Below are 22,088 nucleotides of genomic sequence, written 5' to 3'. Positions count from 1 at the left end.
GTATATCATATATATGATATATGTATATTATTAAAATTTGTTTTTATGTGTGCAACAATGGCTTTATGAGAACTTTGTCTCCTTAATCCTAACCTGAGGGCTCTGTCTATACAAAGGCATTTTCATGAAGGTTAGGACTACCTGTATTTATCAAACCACATCTCCATTCCAAAATGTTTCAGAAGTGGAAGCAAAGGCTTCCTAAGCACCCAGTTTATAGAAATCCAGGTAGTAGTTTCCTTTTGTATCTCTGTTTTACTAACAAATGTTAGTCTTGCTACAAAAACACGTTATTAATTTTTTTCATTTTAATTTTAGTGCATATTAAAGATCATTGATACAGAAATTTCACTAAAAAACAAAACAAAACAAAACAAAATCCAGAACTTAAACACAAACCTCTAAGACATAAATTAGTGCCTAAGAAAGAAAGAAATGTATCCTGTTATCTATATATGAAATAACATTTTAAGGTCATGAATGAGTTCTCTGAAGAAGATACAGCTTATTTTTTCATACCCACATATCTAATGGCTTCAGGGAATTATTTCTACTTACAAGTTAATTTCTCAGGTATACCAGTCACACAGAAAATGTCAAATTATCAGGATGAACACAGTGGTAATAGTTACATCCTTTCACATTTCTGACTTGGGTTTGGGGGGCACAGAAAAAAAGATTTCTCTGTGTTAATGTATCTTAAACATTATCTTAGGTAGAATATATATGTTGTACCAAATGTATCTTGGATAGAATCTCTACCTAAGAAGCATGACCCATTCCAGTCACAGTAGCTTTTGAACACAACACAGCTTTTTAGCCTTGAATTTACTTATACAATCCACAAGTGCCTCCTGGAGGGTGTCACAGGACTTAACCCTCCTCCAAATATATAGGTCACTCCAAAGAAACACAAACTACTATCCTAGGCCTATACCAGAAACATCTTTCTTATAGTGATAATCTTAAAACAACTTAAAGTCAGAGATACTGAAAGGGTGAAATAAATGTTTTTGTGGTTTCTGAACAGGAAATCACATTTACCATGAAGCAAGCGCTGTTCCTGTAACTGTAGAGAACGGTACTCCACCCATTTTTTCTTCAAGTTTTGCTGTAAGGAAGAAAAACAGTGAAGACAGCAATTGACTTTGGGTGTTGAGATTTGTGATTAATTTTTTTCCCTTTCTTTGTGGCACTAGCAACCCCGCCCAATCATTTGCAAGATTTTCATTCTAGGTTTCTCCCATCTGAAAATAAAGACAGTCATAGAGCCTAACTAACACTGATCATGAGGATTGAGTGAGTAGAGAAAAAAAATATTAAAAACAGTGACAGGAACATGGTATATGTTCAGTAACTACCATCATCAGCCTATAAGCCAATAGCACTGAAACAGTCTTTTTTCTGTTAGAAAATCAGTTTTTAACACCAAAAAGAAAAGCCCACCTGTTCTGAAAGGCTTTCTTGGAGAGCTAAACTTAAAGCTTGCCTAAACTTAAACCTGACTTCTTACCTGCTTCCTTCCTCCTCTAAACCCCCACCCTCACCCCCTGCACACAGAGGTGGAATGAAGTGGCTGTTCTAATGCTCTGCAGACATCACAGAGCTTCAAACGGCCCCCACAGAGGGAAGAGGATGGGAAGACAAAGCCTACTAGACAGAGGCATCTGACAAGCACATTCAAAGGCCCATTCTCCTTCCCTCTGCTGTCTGCTGCTCTATCCCATTTTTGGTTGTTATTTAGTCCAGCAGTCAAACCCAGCTTCAATTAGCTGAACATTATATATTCAAATATGTGAACATATAATGAACATTATCTCAAAGGCAAGGCAGAGATTTAGAAACAAGTGGTCTTTTGTATGAAGCAATTTGGGAGGGGCAGGTGAAGGCTTAAAAAGAGGAGGAAAAGTACATTTGGGAGGTAAAGGCCCAAGGACAAGAAATATATGTATTTCCTTTAAATACTTAAAGGAAAACAGCTTGTTCCTTACTTTGAGGACTAAACAATCACTGGCAGAATTTTCCAAGTCTTGATAACAGTAATATTTAGCAACAATTCTATTGTTTGTCAATATAACATCCATGCTGTAAATCAAAGCATTCAATGTATGGCTCCAGTTAATTTCTTTCTGTACTATAATATAGTTTATATGGCTATTAGATGAGTGAGCTACCAAAAACTCTTGTTAACTTATGTATCTGTGCCTATATGAAGATCAGAATTTACCATGGAATAAAAATCTAGCAAGAATGGCCCTCCCTAGTGGCTCAGCAGGTTAAAGCACAGCACTGAGAAGCTTAAGTCACGTCCGTATGAGTTCGATCCCGGGCCCAAAGGTGACCACAGGGCGCGGCAGACCGCCCCTGACCCGCCCGCTGCTCCCCTCTGCAGTGTACTTCATTGATCTGCCTGTTCTGCTCCCCACTCTGTATCTGGTGAATCCTCTCACCCTCCACATCTCTGGCCTGTACCCCAGCTCTGTATGAATAAATAAAACTCAAAAAAAAAAAAAAAAAAAAACTAGCAAGAATCTGGCACATATGCCAATCTCTTTTTTCTTTCTTAAAGAAGTTTATCTCCAGCAGGAGAGAAGAGTGCAAGAAAGAATAAGGGTTGGTTGCCTGTTAAAAGAAAATATGTAGAGAAGCGGAAGTTGTACTGACTATGCAGAAATTTTCCAAATAGCTAATACTCTTGTGAAAAATAAATATTTTCAAATATCTACTTTGCTGATCTGGCCTACTCATCTAGGGCCTCATCACTTAAACCAAGAAAACAGTGGTGCAGATAGCAGATGTGTCAAAAAGTGACTCAGAGATTTTAATCTTGAAGCTTCCCTATTTTTTTCAGATTCTGCTTCTGCCTGTTTTTAAAATCACAATTGTTTATTTGTACCAATCTAACTCTGACAATTAGAAGGAAATTAAAGCACAGATGTGTGGGGCCAAATCACTTTGCTGTGCCCAGCTCAGCACCTGTCTATAGCAGTTGTTCAGTTAGTATTGGTTGGATGAATATGTGAAATAATGACTTCCTGAAACTGCTCTCTACTTGGACAATCTGGATTGGTTCCAAATACATTTCCAGTGTTTTCAATCTACTTGAGACAACTAAGCATTTCATATTACTTCACTAAGCTCAAAGTGCTGTTTAACAGACAACATTAAATTAAATATTTTCCTAACTATCCTAAAAAGTTCTAGATTAAAAAATAAAGGTTTGATGTAGCAAAATATTTCCCAAGGGCTACCAATACAGTAAAGAGCAGGGTTAGATTTAAAAACTCACTCTCATGGGTAGCCTCGCAGGTATCCTGTTTTCTTGTTAAATATTTGAATCAGAGATTATGAGAAAGGGAATCCCTGAAAACATGACTCAGAAGAAACTACTGTTTTAAAAAATAGCTGGTGACACCCCCACCCCCCACCCCAAAGAGTCTCTGTGAAACAGAATGCACATTTACATAGAAGTCACAGTTAAATGTCATTTGTGAGGGGGACTCCAGCCTGAATCTGGTTAAAAGTCAGACCCAGATATTGGTGATTCAAGAGAAGTACTGAAAATATTATAATTTCAAGATAAAAAATGGGCCAAGAAATCATTCCTATGAACCTGAAGTTCTGCTGCAACTTAAGAAGCAGAGAGGCAGCTTGGAATTTGGATCCTATGGTGTTATGTAATTTAAATACATTTATCAGATACACAGGAGAGGGTCAAGTTCCCTGTTTAGAAAGGAACATTGAGAAGAGGACACAGCAATGCCACAGATAGTGGCTATGACCCCTATAGCGTCTATACCTCAAGAAGCAGGTAAGCAAATGCAGGATTGGCTCTATGACCTGAGCCAAGCAGCAATCCACCTTTAGGGAAGGCGTCCCAACTCTCATACCAGGTTCGGGATTAAGAGCCTGGGAGTGCTAGCTCAACAATCAGTAGGCAATAGCTCAACAATCAGATCAAGTGGAAGGCAGAGAAAGTGGGCAACTTGAACTCCAAAACACCCACAGAAATCTGAAGAGAAGTCTGAGAAGAAAGACAAAAAAATTGATAATTTTGTACATAGATTATCACTGGATAAAACCGTAACAGAAATGTATACAAGACTTTGAAAATAAAAATATTTGTAATCTTCTGATGGAGGACTGTGATGAATGCTCATAAGGAAATTTAAAGCAAAGAAATAAAACAAGAACATATAGACAAATAATTTTTAAAACATAGTCGGAAGAACATTTTTGATACAGAACACAGACAACATCACTGAATATTATCACAAAGAAATTTTAAAAGGCATACTAAGAAAGATAAAGTGACACAAAACATGAAAGAGCTATTAGGAAGCATGCAAGATTAAGTTAACAGACTCTAAAATATCTCTAACAAGAATTGCAGAATATAAGGAATGATGAAGGTATATTTAAAGAAGGCAGTTTACCCAAACTGAAAAAAGTCACACATCTTTTTTATTGCAAAATCCAGGGAAATCACATTATAGTGAAAATGAGATCAGTAAAGATAAAGAAACATGTTCATAGTGACCTGAAAAATAAAGACAAACATTTGTAGCAAACAGATAAACTGGTTTTGAAAAGACTCAAAAATAGCCAAACTGTTTAAAGAAAAAAAGTGAAAAAAAAAAACAGCTATGTAAAAAGAAGTAAAGGCATAAACAAATACAAACATAAAGCTCAACAAAACATAACTCAAAAAAAAAAAAAATTGAACAGAATGCCTGAGCAAGTCTGATAACTAATTAAGAAACTGAAATTGTACTTTAGGATTCCCACTAAAAAACAACCATGAGTGCATATGATTCAGAGGATGCTAGGAGAATTCTACCAAAGAACAAAACAGGGAAATACTCCCCAGCTATGGCTAAGTATCCAGTAAACCTGATACCACAACTGAACTGGCAACATTTCTGCACGCAAAGGGAGCTCAGGAGAGAGTGCAGTTGAGGCTTGGGGGAGGGGGAGGAAGCCAAGACAGGGCATATGCCTCTTGGCCTGGCAGATCCTAGACCACTACAATTTTTGTTTTTTTGTTTTTGTTTTTATTATAACGGTTTATTTTTACATCATTTTGTACATTTTTTTTTTCCATCTCAATTGTAATCCCTGCGGTTTCCCATCACCAAGTCACCATGTGCCATCACCATAATCCTGTGCACTTCCCTCCGCACACCCCATTTTTGATCCCATTCCCCACTCCACCCCCACAAAATGTCTCTGGTATATGGTTGTTCATTACTCTTGTTATTGCCTCGCCTGGTCCATTATACTCCTGCTATGAGCGAAACCATCTGGTATTTTTCTTTCTCTTTCTGGCTTATCTCAGTAAGCATGATCTTTTCCAGCTCCATCCAAGTTGCTGCAAAAGACATGTGTTTCTCTTTTTTGGTTGCTGAGTAATATTCCATTGTGTATATGTACCACATCTTTTTAATCCAGTCATCTACTTTTGGGCATTTGGGCTGCTTCCATGTTTTTCCAATTGTAAATAAAGCAGCAATAAACATGGGGGTGCAAGTATCTTTTTCAATCAGACCACTGAAATTTTTTATGAACATCAACAAGATCCATTCCTAGGAAGTTTCACTAAATTTCCAGCTTTATGGACTTTTTCTGGAAACAAATTTTTCCTTGTCGAAATTGATGGTGTTACAGGAGTAGAGAGAATGCTTTCTGAAGTAAAAATGCCATAGAATAAAAAGATACAAAGGTGGACAATGAAAAAGCAACAATTCCAGGCCCTCCTGTACACACACAGTTCACAGGAAAATGTCGAAAAAACCAACTCCTTTGCTTTTTTCCAAACAAAATGTAAATTAAGAGAGATTACAGGTGCGTTAATGAAAAGTGCTTGAAGTGATGTGCCTTCCTGTTGCCTCCTGGAGCGTCATAGACACACAGAAAGAGGAAGGGAAAGAGTGGTGTGTGGAATTTAATATCCCTGCAAAGGTAATTGGGTGGCTCTTGATAATTCAGTAGTTTAGACTCATCATGACTTTTCATCCTCAAGGGCTATCTCAAATCCTCAAATAGATCTTTATTCTACCACTCACACATTCAAGAATGAAAAATGTGCCATGCTGTATTAAATTAAATTACCTTTAAATTTTGCAGCTTTGCTTCAAGCTCAGTTCTTTTGAGAATCGTTGTTCCATTAAGAGTCTCTATCCTGTTTTAAGATTAAAAAGGGGCAGGAGGGAAGCGTAAGTGATTCTTTTCAAACAAGCACCCTCCTTACACAGTACTACACTTCAAGCACATACTATACTTAAAAAGCAACATAAATGTTAGGATTCTCAGAGCACTGAAGTATCTGGACCTAGGCCAAATTTGACAACATTCAGAGGGGAAAAAATGGGGGGGGGGGCAGGGGGGGATTCTTGAGAGGGAAGCTGAAAGAAAAGATTTTGGTTAATTTGTAAATTGTATCTCATAGAAACCACTATGTGGCAGTGATGGTTGCCTTCTACAAGGCTATTCTTGTGGGTCTGGCTGAACCACCTTTTTCACATAGTGAATATTTATTGGACATCTGCTCTGTGCCAGACTATACACCGTGCTAGGCATGAGGAGTGTAGCAAAGAAAACAGGCACCGGGGACTTTTTAGCAGTGGAATCAACATGCTATTTCTTGAAACAGAGAAAAATCCTTTCCTCCCCAGGATTCTAAAAGTCTTTACCTCTGCAAATTGCCTTAATTTTGAAACTAGAACAAACAGAACCAGAACCATTATGTGATAATATAACATTCTTATGACTCTTTTATCTCTGAACCTTATAAAATTTAATCCTAGATTTATCTATTTAATGATGTTCTTTTCTCCCTATCTCTACTGAATGCCTTTCTAAAAAGAAACAGACTTGTTTTATCCTCAGCAATTTGATTTGTTTTGTAGACTCACATTAAAGGTCTTTATTTTGAGTACTAAGTCATCAATCTGAATAAGGTTATCAAATCATATGTGGGAGTCACACTCTAAGCACTTTTAAAATATTGGTTCAAATTCCTTTTGATAAATGAACTGTAACTCTACTGGTAAAATTGAAAGAAATATTTAAGTCATTAAATTTAAAAAATAGCATCAAATGTGGAGACAAATTTTCCTCCAATTTAACAGCAGCATCATAGCCAAGATAATGATAGAGTAGCACACCAAAACCCTGTCATCTTATCATGGTGGTCTTGATTCTGGACAAATGATGGGACTGCCTTTGAATCTGTTTTACTGTGATTCTTAATGTTGATCTGATCTAATAAAACAACAGATGTCTATGGGCAAACCACAGATATCCAATAGCTGTGCTTTGTAGAGACTGTCTCTCATGTTTCCAGTCTCTGAGTTTCTCATTTTCTGCATTCACTCATCCTTAATTATCCACCTGATGTCTGCCCTGGTGGAACATACCTTTCTGACTAACAGTCAGCATTTTCTCTTGAACTCCATATGGTCCCTGTCTGATAGTCATTTTTCTGGAGCAAGAGTGCACCCCCTACTCCCCTTCCTTTAACCTTAAACTCATAAACAGAGGACTCTGTTCTTGACACCTCTAGTGATTTTTCAAAACTCCCACATATACCCAAAACAACGTTTGAGGTTTTAGACTGGAATCACTGTAAAGCTTACAGTGGATTTTCTGTGGGCAGCTTGTGCAGTTGAAGAGGACAGATCTTGGCACAGACAGCAGGTAGTCAAATCCCAAACCTGTCACTTACTAACTGGATAACTGACCCTTATTTAAGCCTCAGTCACTTAATCTATAAATAGGAATAAACCAACTTCACAAGGTGGCCAACAAGAATGAACAAGATAATTTATAGGGCCCTCCTTATTTGAATAAAACCTAAACTACCTGGCATGCTGGTGAGACCTAGCCTAGACCCCAGCTTAAGTCTGTTTTCCTTTCTTATATTCTCCCTAATCCACCAGCCACCAGTTAAACGAGCTTTCTGTCTTTTCCCTAAATGTGCAAAGCCCGTGTTAGAATTCAGAAACCTCTCTCTTTACCTTTAATGGTCTACCCAGGAATTCGAATAATTATCCCTTCTCTTTCTTGAGATCTCAACTCCTATTTGTCCTCCTCTGAGAGAACTACTTTCAACACTTAAGCTAAGGCAACAGCCCTCTGACTCCTTAGCAGTTATCAATAACCAAAATGTCAAAATAATATATTTTGGTAGGTTTTTCAGATCCATCTCTTTCCATAATTAATAAAGCCTGGAAGATTCTTTATCTTTGTCTCCACTCAACCTATCACAGAGCTAGTATTTGTTCAATAATGCCATCTTAACAGGAAAAAAAAAAGTTGATAAAAAGAACCCCATCATTTAACTGATTACTAAGCTTTCATTAAGCCCTAGGAATGGTGTGATGGAAAAATTAGTCATATCTCTCATGGGGGAAGACAAAATTGCATCAGAAAATCTAGAATATGAGTGTGTGTGTGTGTTCTAGGTCAGGAAGAAGTGTGCAGACCTTGTTCTTTTCTCTAAATGAAACACTGGAAAAGAAAAAAAACAACTGGCTTGTGGCATAAGAGAAAAAAAATCAGTCCTTTTGACCTTTGATTTGTTCTAACCTCAAGATTATATCAGCCGTGGAAATTGGACCAGTTACTCTCCATTCAAAGAGAATGTGTACCAGTTTAATTGAATGTGGCATAAAAAATAAATTTTAAATCCTATCCCTCCCACACACATATTTGGGCTATTGATGTCCTCTGACTTCAGATGCTGACAACATGTTCAAGTTTGAGGAAACCTTGAGAAACAAAAGGAACTGATAAAAAAAAAAAAAAAGTCTGTACCCAATCCCCAAGCTTTTTTTTTTACTGCCTCCCTTCTTGTGATCCTGAACAAAAGCTTATTCATTCACTCAACAGGCATTATGAGAGACCTTAACATTTCTGAAGCCCCAAAGGAAGCAGATGGATAGTTACGTTAGCACATTTCCTGACGATCTGATCAGGTCAACAACTTGCTTGTGGGTAAAGCCTTCCGTGCACACACCATTGATATTTGCAAGGACATCACCTGGGAGATGCCAAGAAAAATGAATGTTGAAGCAGGTAAAGAATTCCTTCTGGCACACAAATAAAACAAAACAAGCAAGCCCAAAACCTTGGCCATATAAAGGCGCTAAAAATGTCCAATGCAACACCCATGTCCTGACCTTCACTATTGAAAGTTTCATTGTTATTTAAATAATTTCTAACATGAACAAAAATTCCAAGTTACCAGTTTGCAGACCAGCACACTGTGCTGGGCTGTCCTCTTGGATCTTACAGATGAGCGTGCACATCTCTGAGGAATAGGTGTTCTGGCTCTGGAGTCTGAAAGTCTATAAAATTAAAGTGATACATAATTATTATTCAGAAACTTAAAAATCTAGTTGTCAAAAAATAAAGTCTGGCAGTTACTGAAGTGATAACATAGGTGCAAAGAGCAATTTGGAAAGGTTTTCCTGACTACACACTGAATCAAAGGTACCAAAATTTTGCATTTTTACCCGACAATCTGTGGCCAACCCCATTCATAAAATTATTCTGGTTCAAAAAGGATGGAGAAAAAATAATGCTTGAAATTTTATACTTTTAAGCCTAAGTGTTCCACTGATACTATCAATTATTACATTATAGATTAATGGGCTAAAACAATAGTGGCCAAGAGCAGAGAGAAAAGGCTCCGTGTGGTTCTTCAAAGCTACAGCATTCATTACAGGACTGTAAGAAACAGTACACATCCAGCAAGGGAGATAAGCCAAAAACAATTATTTAAAATCAGAGTTCTGCAAATAATGACAATCTGCCCTGCATTAATTCAAAAGTATAATAATTGACTCAATTACCTTCATTTCTGAGCGCTCTCTGGTACGCCTGCCCTGAATAGTTAAAGGTTCATTAATCACCCGACTAAATGAGAAAGAGTTATGCTTTGCCACTTGCCTAAATTTGACAACAGTGATTTGGCTGGATAATTTGCTTTTGTTTTTGTTTTTACAAATTGTACCAAGAACACTACATTTATGTTTGTTCTATACAGTGACCCAACACCTATAATATACTTTACTTTTTCACAAATAAGTTATGAAGGCTAGTTCCATTTATTGATGTATAACGACAGCATTCTGAGTTGCTTAAAACCACACTGCAGTACTGACAGGTGGTTCCTAAAACCACATTGTACTATTTCCTTGAGGAGAAATTAAAGTATTATGTTCACTCCTTATTTTAGAGCTGTACTGGCTACAGAGCCATAGTCGACTAGTCAAGGTAAACAATTTCAAGAAAATTTATTTTGTTAACCTTGGACAGGGCTTCTATTCTTTCTATAAGGTGTTTAGAATCCCCATATCTTAACTACAGGAAGAACTTTCAAAACTCATGCAATACTCTTTCTATCTATATCAGAGAATCCTTTCACAGCTTTTCTGCCAATAAGTCTTCTTTCAATAGGTTCAACCCTTCCAAAGGTAACAGGGCAGTCTAGAATATGAACCAAAACTATAACAGAACTCCTTTGTCATAATGATTGTCTTTGCAACACTGATTCCTCAGGTTCATTGATCAAAGTGAATATGATGAAGGGAAATCATGATGGTTTATGTAGTTGGTACCACATATCTATTTACAATGAGTATATAATTTGTAAGTTAATAAAAGAGGAGAAAATAAAGAGGCCCTACAGTAATGGAGAGGAATAAGTAGATAGAGGAATATCTACTTAATTCTCTCTCAGACAGTTTTCTAGCTCTCATTTTTAGGGGCCAATGACAGAATGATCACCTGAATTCCCTAGAGACACAGAAGTCACACCACCCTTTCTTATGCCCAATGATCCTCATTATGACACCTGTCATTTGTTGATCTTCTACAGGCTCCTAAGGATGTACTCTGTTATATACCATTTGAAACTCCTAAAACACCCAGAGAACAGGAACTCAGTTGTGCATGAATCTAAAGTCTGTGTTCCTAACATTAGCAATATAAAACTAGCACCTGTGGAAAACCAGAGAAAGGTGAACTTGTTCTCTGTGCATGTACCCTTCACCTGGAAGACCACAGCCAAATAATGCTAACAACCAGTATATAGTATAGATAATGAGGCTCTACAGGGTTTTCCAAAAGTTCCCAGAGTGTTTCCCTTATTTAATATTACTACAACTCTTAATCCTAGAGCATAGATTGTGGCTTAGAGCTGGTAACAAAAAGCACATACCTAAAAGGTTATGTGCAGTGGAGGGAGGCCCTGTGTTGTGAGCTACACATGCATGTTACAGACCATGGGTGAACCAGTGGCTCATATGGATCTTCATGGCGCTGTAGCTATTTGTCTGCTAATAACAGCTTTGACTGTTGCTCCATTTAGACTATGAGTTTATGGTATGAAAGAGAAGTGAGAGCACAGCATCATATATTATCAAAGACTTGTTAAGGGGAAGGATGTCCTAAAGGAACTCTGCAGAGTCTTGTGGACCTCCACCCCCTACTCCAGCTTTCTGTACTCCACCCCCTACTCCAGTGATTGGAAACTACAACTCCCAGCAGTACCAGGGAGAGAACTGTGAGGACCAAAGAGCTAGCAGGAATTCTGGGACATTTGGGGGATAAATAGGGTGTGACTGCATCTCTCTTGGGCTCGGGAAACAGCTCTCCTGACCGGGTAACTCAGTGTTTTCAGTCAACCTCGTAGGTAAGGTATTCCAGTTACTTTATATCCAGCTCTCTTTCCTGGGTTGTTTCCTATTCCTTTCCCCTTTTGTAAATAAACCTATTATTGACCCTTTTGTGTGTATCTACAGTATAACTGAATTGTGAGCGTGTGGGTGAGGTCCCACAGACAGCCCAGTCCACTCTGGGCTACCCTGTAACAGACTGAGGGAAAGTCCTCATTTGTCATATTAAATAAAGATAAGTAAGAAGGTAATCATGATTCTTTTTATTATTATTATTTGCTTATGCATACAGAACTGGGGTACAAGACAGAGGTGCAGGGACCATGAGAGGATTCACTAGAGACAGAGTGGGGAGAAAAACTGGCGGATTGATGAAGTATACTGCTGAGGGGAGCAGGGGTGGGTCAGGAGAGGTCTGCCACGCCAGCCATATGGGTCACCTCCGGGGCAGGGGATGGAACTCACACTGAAGTGACTGCGCTAGCTCGCAGTGCTGCGTCCTAACCTGTTGCGCCATCAGGGAGGGCCCATAATCATGGTTCTTAGAAGCAACTGCTGCACATCCTTGTCGGTAGTTCTAATTTTAAAAGAATTGGTCACAAAAAGCACAGTGTCTCTACCCCCAAATAGGGAATGGTTCATGTGAATGGAAAATAAGAGTGGAATATGCTTCTAAAACCTGAGGGAAGAACTGTAGATATCACCAAATTTAAAGACAGAAGAGTTCAAAAGTTGGAGGTACCTTTCTCCTACATTATTCTCCTCTGCATTCAGCTAGAATTTCATTTTGTTCCTTACTCATTAAGTGTGATAGACCTATCTGCTTACTGTTCCTAACCATAAAATAACACACTGACGTTGCAATTCTGTGTCACTAAAGTAAAGATTTAAAATCTGATGTACAGTATAAATAATTAAGCAAAACATCAGAAAGGTAAAGAAATAAATTAGAAAGCAATAAGGAATACTTTACTCTTGTTTAAAGCCAGGTTGATAATGAACAACTTTGATCAGTCTCAGTTCTAATGGAAGGTAAAGCAAAAGCAAGGAGCTGAGGTTTGTTTGGAGGATTTTGTATTTGCTATGACAATGTTTTCATTCTTTGATGGTACCCAACATGCTGAAAAAAACTATCCAAAACAAACACATATTGAATAAAGGGCACAGTCTCTATTTTTCTCCACTCCAGACTTCATTCTTTGCAAATGTCATGGTACTATCAGTGCTATTTTCTTCATTAAAAGCCTGGAGAATTTGAAACTGCTCACCTGAATTTCAAATCCAAATGTTCCATTATCCTGCTTTTCCACGGTAACAAGCTTTCTGTAATATCAATAAATAAACAAATAAACAAACAAGGAATCAAAGTATATTTGGAATGTACTAAACACTAAAGTTAATAGTCATAATTAAAAATAATGGATATTTATGTAAACTCTGTTATTTATGAGATCATATATACAAACTGTGTGTGTATGCGATCAACAGTCTGGTGAGACCATAAGATAAATCAATCTTTTTACCTTTGAGACCAGGAAAAGTCACCTGAAGAACTTGTTCTCGTCAAAGCAAGCTGCAAAACACAAAAAGCACAGTCAACAAAAGGTCCTTAAGACACAGCTGTAAAATATCCTAAACTGTAGAGGACTTTATTTGTTATCACATTTTTTGAACCAGCTTCCTTGGCCCAATTCCTGGGAAATTGTTACATAATGACAGTAACTTGCATTCCCTGGTGATAGCAACGGAGAAATTGGGAAGGAAATTTTCAGCATCCTTTCAAAAGATTAAAAGAGGCTTTGATAATAATAAACTGTGGCAAAAATTCCAAAACTTCCCAAAAGTACTCAACGTCTAATGTGTGTTTAAAACAGCCTCTGAAAGATGATTCATAACAATTTATAATACACTGGAACCCCAAAATAACATTCATATAATGGCCTATAAAACCCAAATACTTTATAGTTTTGGAGGGTAATGGAAAACTGTTTGTTTTAATAATTCAACATGTTACTGTGTTAGCAGGATAAAATAATGTTTAAAGAACCAATTCATACAGAAATACAGTCAGTTGGGAGCTGAAAGTCAGAACCTCTGTTTATGATTTATTTTTGCAATAGTTTTAAAAGAGTGAAAATCTGATTTCCATACAAGAAAAGGAACCTCCGAATGCTGTAACTTCCCAAACTTGCATAATTTGGGGAAAGATCATAGAAACATAACTTTGTAGAACATATTCTACCAGTGTGTACAGAGGAGAAGCTAACAAAGAGTGTTTTTTTTAGGTGACTGCTTTATATTTTTGTGTGTTTAGGAATTAACATACACATATGCTACTAGCTGACCCACGGCTTAAATATCAACCTAATGTGACTGTCATATGTTAGTAAATATCCACATATATAATTTCAGGCGATACAAGCACAGTCAATTCAAATGAATAAAGTAAAAGAAGAAGTGGATCAAAGTCAGGAAAAAATCCACAGAAGAAATTAATGCACAAAAGAAGATTGCAAATGATTTGAATTATAAGGAACAAATGTCAGCCATCTCACATTTCTGGAATGACTCAATATTCAGACTCCAGCCATTAATCAGTAAAGTTAAAAGATCGCTTGCCATCAAAATGCTGTAAATTTATTATACTTCCCTCTTTTGTCAGTTCTGGAACTCAAATGATTTATATCATCCAGAAGGTTGTGCAAAGAAGACTCAGGCTCAAAAAGAACCTCTAGATTGGCTACAAGATATTTATAAGTATTAATGTGGGATGCCAACAGCAATTTAATTTTTTTTCGGTAAACTATCAAACAATAATACAAACAAGTGACTAATGATGAAACACTGCAGGTAAAATTTACAAGTTCAGAAGGAATGTGTCAAGATACTGTGCAACTTTCTCATTCATTAACTATTCATCAAAAAGAAAATTCAAGAGTAATCACTGAAAAATATTCAATAAAATTTTGAAATACGCCAGGATTAAAAATGAAGGAAAACAAGTAATCCAGAAATATCAACAATGATGGTGGGAAAAAAATAATAGAAAACAATGTTAACACCTTAATATATAATTGCAATGAATGGTGGCAAAAATTAGTAAATTATAGCAGTATGAGCTTTTCCTCTGTAATTTTATATGCCCTTTTGCTAGGCAATAATCATAAGATTAGTAGAAACCTCAAAATTTCACCTGATCTCCCCTCAACTTACTTTCTAAAACAAAAATCACTCTCAATAGATACAAATCTAAAAATCTCATAAATCCACAAAAAAAATCCAAGACCTCTTTGGAGAAGGAAATTTCCTCAGTTCCTTTCTGCTAACCTCTTTCTCTAGTTCATTGACTAAACAAAATGAGACTATTTGCCTAGCACAATGTGAGACATATGGAGATACTCCCTTTCCTGTGGACTGACTGATTTGGGTTATCAGTGACACACAAAAAAATCAGACTAAGTCAAATGACAAATTAATCCCTATTCTAGATTAACAGTGAGCCGTCTCAGGCACCTCATATTTAAATAAAAAACAATTTAAATAAATTAGGCACCATCAAAGTCTCTGACACGTGCCATGTCTTGACACAAAGCCTGCTTGTTTTTTGATCTGGGCTGTCAGACTCAAGCAATGGAGAAAGGAATGTTCTCAGAATATGACCTTGCTTGCACACCCTACTTATCTGCCTAAGTGCAAAGAAGTATGCCTAAGTTCTTATCAAAGGTCTTACATTCGGGGAATAGTTGTTTTCCCTGTAGCCCTTTCCTTAGTGAGTGCAGCCCAATTATTCTAGACTCTCAGGGGTAAAGTCTCACTCTCTAGACTGACCTCCCAGACTGAGAGCTTTTTCTCAGGGTGCAGTGAAGGCACCCAAATTCCTGAATGAAGAACTGGTGGTGTGCAAAGAACAGCATATGTTGGCAACAGCTGTCTTTTATTACACATTATCTAATATGAGAAACCTAGGTTTAGCAATTTGGCAGGCCTGCAAGCGACACATTCAATTATGACTGTGGAGTAAGGCTCCTTACCCCTGGCTCGTCACTAATATACAAAGATGCCTGCAGTCGAGCTGATGGGGTCCTTTTCTTCTGTTTTTAGATAGTTGATTTCAAAGATGAGGCATTAATATTCAAAACGCAATTTTTGTTGCTATGCACTGATTCACAATGTCCCCCCCTCAGTGGCAAACCAAAACCAAATACTTCAGCTGTCAGTTTGCAAAAGATATCATCTGCAGCTCAGCCAGCTAAGAGGAGCTCAAAGTTCAGTACTGCAGCCCCTACTGCTGCTAAGTAACAGACTGACTTCCTGGCTGGCCCTTACTCTGTACTCACTTCCTGCAATGGGGGAAGGAGGGGAGGATTCTTATTTACAAGTGAGATATTTTTCTTGTTCTGTTGTTTCAAAAGTCCCCAAATAATGTGCTCTGTTGGCTTTTCAGTCCCCTACCTCACTCTCTGCTGTGCTTCCTGGAATATAACTTTTCTGTGCCGGGAGTCACAGGCAGTACCTTGGCAGATGATTCTACAGTACAGCAACATGATGGCTCTGAACTCAGTTTCCTAACTTGTGAGTGCCCTCAAGTAACCTGAAGAGACCGTTGCCATTTCCAGGAATGTCTCATTATGGGCTCTGGAAACCTTTTCAAGAAAAATGGTTGCATATTGACTCCAAACATGCTACAAAATGGATTGGACAATATATTTCCTTTTTTTTTTTTTTTGTAGTGAAATAAACAGTTTTCCACCTCAAAGTATTAAACGATCAAATATATGTTTACATTTAGGAATGCTTGGCATCTTGGTAGCAGGTGGGTATGAGGCCAGAATTATGTGAAAGTTCCTGAGGCAGAAGCCAAGTCAGAAACACACAACATGGAGGTAAGCACAAGATCTCATATCTCAATTCTTAAGTGCATCACTTTTCTGGAAGTTGCCTATTTAGTAATTTGATAAGTAAGAGAAAATGAAGGAATGGTATCTTGTCCCACTAATTCACATTCAAGCATCTGGCCTTTTTGTCAGGATCCCACTTCTCTCTACAACATTCAGTAAAAACTTTCTGAACACTGCCCACCAATTTCTGGAGAGAAGGGCAGAGTCACAGTTAATTGCTACTCCTTGGCATTATCACATTTACAAAGGTTATTCTTATTTCCTCCTGTCTCCTTCCCATGGGGCTTTCCATTGTAGAGATAATTTTTTTCTACTCCAGGAGCTGTCCTGAGTGTCTGTCACCTCCTACAAAGACAGGTAAGAGGACAGTCTAAACACACAGAAAACTATTTTTTAAAGAATTCTGAGTGTCAACATCCAAATGGTTCCAGCAACTAATGTGAAACTCCAGGTTAAACAGATCAGCTTTGCAGAAAACCACAGCCAACAATACCAAGAAATCGGAATTACTGACGTCAGCCCCAAAAGTGTTGAAAGTAACAGCCGGTAGAGAAACACCTGCTCCTTGTGATTGCCTCTCAGGGATCTTGTTACCTGCAATTAAGTTGGTGCCAAATGGGTGATTATTCTCAAAAAACCAGTAAAAGGAAATGAACGTCCATTTGCAAAATTCTGAAATGTTGGTATATACCTGTTTCAAGTCTCACTGATGATCATTGTATAGAATCAGAAATATCGTGTACAAGAGGTTTTCTTTTGCATTTCCCGCTTTTAAAGGGGGAAATAGTAAGAAAAAGCTGAATGACTAGGAGTTGTTTACCACGGAAAAGAATATGAGAAAAAAGGAGAAGAGAAGGGAACATACAAAGATGAGAACATACAAATAAATGAACTGCTGTGAGAATATGTGAGCATGTTTATGCATATATTATATACAGCTGTGGTCACAAACACACACGTGCACTCCAAATGTCACTTTCTTTCTCAAATACCCAGTCTTTCCTACTTATTGCCTGTTTTTCACTTCAAGTTCTTTTTTCTCAAAGATTTATTTTTGCATACAGGCCAGAGTTGCAGGGGCGGTGAGAGGATTCACCAGAGACAGAGCAGGGAGCAGAACAGGCAAATCTACAAAGTACACTGCTGAGGGGTGCAGGGGGCTGCTCCTTGTGGGTCACCTCTGGGCCTGGGGATGGAGCTCTCACTAAGGCAGCTGTGGTTAGCTTGCAGTGCTGCGCTTTAACCCACTGTGCCACCAGGGCGGGCCTCAAGTTCTCTTTACTCAGACTTAAAATCAGTGTGTCTCATCTGTCTTTAATCCTTTCATATTCAAGTCTTTTGGCCTCTTCTCCATTTCCTATTTTTTCTCTTTCTGCAACTACTACAAAAGTAGCTACCTCAATCACCAGTCTCTCCCCACTTGCCAAAACATCATATTTCTATATAAAAGGTCCATTAAGTGCTTAAATACTATCAAAGGCTACTTATATGGATTAAATTATTGCTTCCTCAGGGGAAGAGTACAAGTATCTTTAAAGCACCCTCCTCCCAGTCCTCCCCTTATCTCTCACCTAAACACTAGACTCCCCTGACAGAATACTGTGCTAATACCTAGTCATGCCCTTAGACCCCACAGTCTACACTTCACATGAAATATTCCTTTGTGGAGACTCCCTGGTGGCACAAGGATAACATGCAGCACTGTGACACTATCTGCAGCCACTGCAGCACAAGTTCGATCCCAGATCAGCCAGGGAGCTGACCCACATGGTGCAGCAGACCTCTACTGTCTTGTCTGTTGCTCCCCTCAGCAGTGTATTTCAGTCCATCTGCCTGTTCTGCTTGCCACTCTCTCTCTGGTGAGTCCTCTCACCCACTGCACCTCAGACCTGTACCCAAATTCTGTATGCATAAATAAATAAATCTTAAAAATAATATTTTTTTAAAAAAGAAATATTCCTTTGTTCTGGAATCTCCCATAAGTATCTGGAATATCTGTCCTTCAACCTTGTATAAAAAGGCATGGACTTGGGTTAAAATATTTATGTTGTATAATGCCTATTTGTTCTGCCTGCTGAACTGTAAATCTGTACAAGGACAGCAAATATGTCCTTTTCACCTTCTTACGTCCCTATACTGCTCTATGTCTAAAAACTGAATAAAGAATTTGGGACTTCCCACAACTGCTTTTTTCAGATATGTAGTAAATTAATAAAAATGTTCACCATTATATTAAACAATGTCTAAAAGGACTTTAGGATTGAAAAGGAAAGTAATCCAAACCATAGCAAATTGTGTCCTTATCTTTATTGTGAAAATAAAAACGAATCAGCTATGCACATTAGTGGAACATTATCATGATTCTCCCACTATGCTATAATGCTCTGATTCTGAAATTAGAGGGTTTAAGAGAAATATGCAATCACAGACAAAAGTTAGGGCAAAAAGTTCTTCTTTAATGCATTTCTTAATTGTTTCTGTGCAAGAGCAATATCTAAGTTCAGATACCTACTTGGAGCATTACAGAAAAGTATGCAACCCAAACCTAAAGAGGTACTATGGTTTAAAAATTTTTTGACAAATTTAAAATTGTAGAATAAAAAAAATTCAAAATAAATTTACTGAACATAGATTCATTTGGAAGCTTTTTTTAATCTTTAGGAACATCCTTTACACTAACAAAAATAATAACAATTATTGAGCACATACTACATATCAGTTACACTGCTTTCTCTATGTAAGCCCAAGAAACACCCCATACTTCCGTCATCTTAGAAGAAAAGACAATTGAGTCTTAGAGAGGCTGGTGATTTTCTCAAGACTGCATGGCTATTAAGTAGTCAACCTCTTGTTCAACCTGATACTCATTTATCCAATAAAGTTTTAATTCAATAATAGCATAAGGTACATTATTATGCCCCAGAAATAAAGATAATTGACTGACTTGAGAAAATTTTTCCTTAATAAAGTACTCTTGTTTGATTATGGCCTGATATCACTACCTAGGTCTAAGATTAAGACTAGGAGAGAAAGAATCAATGGCAAACTTAAAAGCTTTAAATTAATTGTATCTATATAATCATTTTCAAGTTTTATGTGCTTCATGTTTTTCAGTTTGTCTGTACAAACTTCTTTTATGTTTTGCCTTGCCACAGGAAACTTCCTAATCATGGTCTTAAATCTTTAGACTAGTTCATAAACTGTCTGGGTTCTCAACCCTCTTTCTCATCCATTTTCTTAATAATTCCAAAACTGCTATAGTATTTCTAGTACACAGTCAAACATATCACTGGCTCTCAGAACATTAACACTCTATAAAGAGCACAAAATAGCAATCATACCTGCTTCCGTCCCCGAGGCAAAGTAGCTACAGTGTCTGCAAGCATTTGAATCCTTCTATTATCATCCATGGGAAGGTTGTCTGTGAGTGAGGAGTAAGAGCTATAAGTTGAACCAGAGCAGTAGTCCACCAAATTGCCATTGTTGCTCTGTTTCATGAGCCTTTGTAAAGACATTATGAATAAAGATTACTCCAGCTAGCACATGCTTGAGTGGCCTTGCAGGATGGGGAAAGCTAAAAGTATAACCCTCTGACTAGTAATCAAAAGTAGCAAAGCAGAAAAAGCCCATGTGACTTCTGTGGTTTGAGGTACTTGTTACACAAAGCCTATCTGCAGTTCACTCCCATTTCTCAGGTTTTTTTTTTTTCTTTTCTCTCTCTCTCTCTCTCTTTCTCTCTCTCTCTCTAAGTCACTGAGAGAACCTAAAGCTAGTTTTTAATCATTTAAGAATATTGACTTTTAATTCTCCTTTAAAAAAAGCCAGAGCTCTTATGTTTTCATGTTCTATGGCAAGTTGTGTTCAAAACACCATCTGCCTCTTTCTATTAAGGAAGAAAGAAAAACTTCCTCAAGTTCAGCCCTGTTTTCTATCCATTGTCTTACTTAATGTTAGCAATGCAATGTAAAAGTCAGAACACACAAACATTCAGTTCTTATGAATATAAACAAGAATGAGAGGGTCAGGTTGTAATGTTTTCTCACCAAGTCCTTAAAATGTACTCCCCCAAGGTACATTCTAGCTCATTCATGTTCATCAAAAGATATTATATCTGCCTCTTACATCAATCAGCATTATCCTGGCTGCCCTTCTATTACTTAATCTAACTGAAATTTTCCATCACCTTTACAAAGACCAATGGGAGAGAAAGACAATCACATCTCAGACACAGAGTTGGCAGAATCTTAGCCTAGATGTTGCTGCAGCATCAGCAGGTGGCCCCAGGGGAAGAATGGACAGGGTAAGACAGAAACAGACACATTCCGGTGACACAAAGATGTCCCCATGTACCATATGTCTTGATCAAGATACCACCATGAAGTGCTTTTTTTTTGGTGGGGTTTGGGGACTTGTATTTTATTTTTTACAAGATTCATTTGTTTATGCATACAGAACTAGGGTGCAGGCCAGAGGTGCAGGGGCGGTGAGAGGATTCACCAGAGACAAAGTGGGGAGCAGAACAGGCGGACTGATGATGTACACTGCTGAGGGGAGCAGTGGGCGAGGGAAGGGAGGTCGGCTGCGCCATATGGATCACTTCCAGGGTGAGGATCGAACTCACCCTCAGGAAGCCTCAGCCTACTTAGAAGAAGCCCTTTAACCACCTGCAGCACCAGGCAGGGCACTGGACTTGTATTTTAAAGGGAACTGGTTTCTGGGGAGGCATAGGTCAGGTAAAAAGGAAGAATCAAAACAAAATTGAAAGAGAGAAGTTTACACAGTACAAAAGGTCAACTCTGCTTTTCAAAATCACTGTGAAGGTCAATACTATAACTTAAAAAGTAAGAATGTCTTTGAACTAAAGGGAAATCAAGGTGAATTCAGTTCAAGCAGAATCTGACAAATGTAAACAGTAAAATCTTTTAAGTTAACAGTCCTTCAAGAGAGGGGGCCAACTCAGAAAAATTTTGAAACCCTATCACAGCATCACTTATTACTTCTGAAACTGGATACTGACACTGGCAAAATGGTGTCTCCAAAAACATATAAAGGTCTAAATCAGAGATTACAAACATATATGCCTTTGGAGGCCAGATGTGTAAAAACAACATAGTATAAATGTGTAAGAAAAAGGAGCAACTAAAGAATGTATATAAGCACATTTTATGGTATGTGTATAGATTTGAGAGTTATATATATATATATATATATATACATATATATATATATATATTTACAGATTAAAATAAAGATAGATTGATTTGAAAGTATCTCTGGGATAAGTGATACTTAAATTTGACAGCAGGCCACCTGTCCACTAGGAATCTTATTTTTATAAAGTTAGGTAAGTATTTTTGATATTTCTTTTTTTTTTTATTTAGTTTTTTTTTCTTTATTTTTTATTAAAAAGTTTACGTCATTTTGCACATTTTTTTTTCATCTCAATTGTAATCCCCACGGGTTTCCCATCACCAAATCACCCCTGTGCCACCACCATAGTCCTGTG

The 22,088-nt window shown here is 37.6% G+C and overlaps 1 protein-coding gene across 2 annotated transcripts in view; it reads right to left on the bottom strand.

Moving 5' to 3' along the window:
- Nucleotides 1-22,088, bottom strand: part of CYTIP (cytohesin 1 interacting protein) — a 63,634-nt gene that overhangs the window by 4,858 nt on the left and 36,688 nt on the right. The window contains exons 1-7 of one of the 2 annotated variants that reach the window (XM_004674639.2): nucleotides 19,924-20,097; nucleotides 13,208-13,257; nucleotides 12,953-13,007; nucleotides 9,248-9,350; nucleotides 8,950-9,043; nucleotides 6,112-6,181; nucleotides 1,045-1,111 (exon numbers count right to left, since the gene is read on the bottom strand). In XM_004674639.2, the coding sequence (XP_004674696.1) occupies nucleotides 1,045-1,111; nucleotides 6,112-6,181; nucleotides 8,950-9,043; nucleotides 9,248-9,350; nucleotides 12,953-13,007; nucleotides 13,208-13,257; nucleotides 19,924-20,097 (613 nt within the window). Of the gene's footprint in view, nucleotides 1-1,044; nucleotides 1,112-6,111; nucleotides 6,182-8,949; nucleotides 9,044-9,247; nucleotides 9,351-12,952; nucleotides 13,008-13,207; nucleotides 13,258-19,923; nucleotides 20,098-22,088 lie in introns of those variants that run through there. The other variant, XM_012725826.1, reaches the window with a different exon arrangement.

This window comes from Condylura cristata, unplaced genomic scaffold, assembly GCF_000260355.1.
Source record: "Condylura cristata isolate star-nosed mole 26May11 unplaced genomic scaffold, ConCri1.0 scaffold00002, whole genome shotgun sequence".
Lineage (NCBI taxonomy): Eukaryota > Metazoa > Chordata > Mammalia > Eulipotyphla > Talpidae > Condylura > Condylura cristata.
This window is presented reverse-complemented; position numbering and strand designations above follow the sequence as displayed.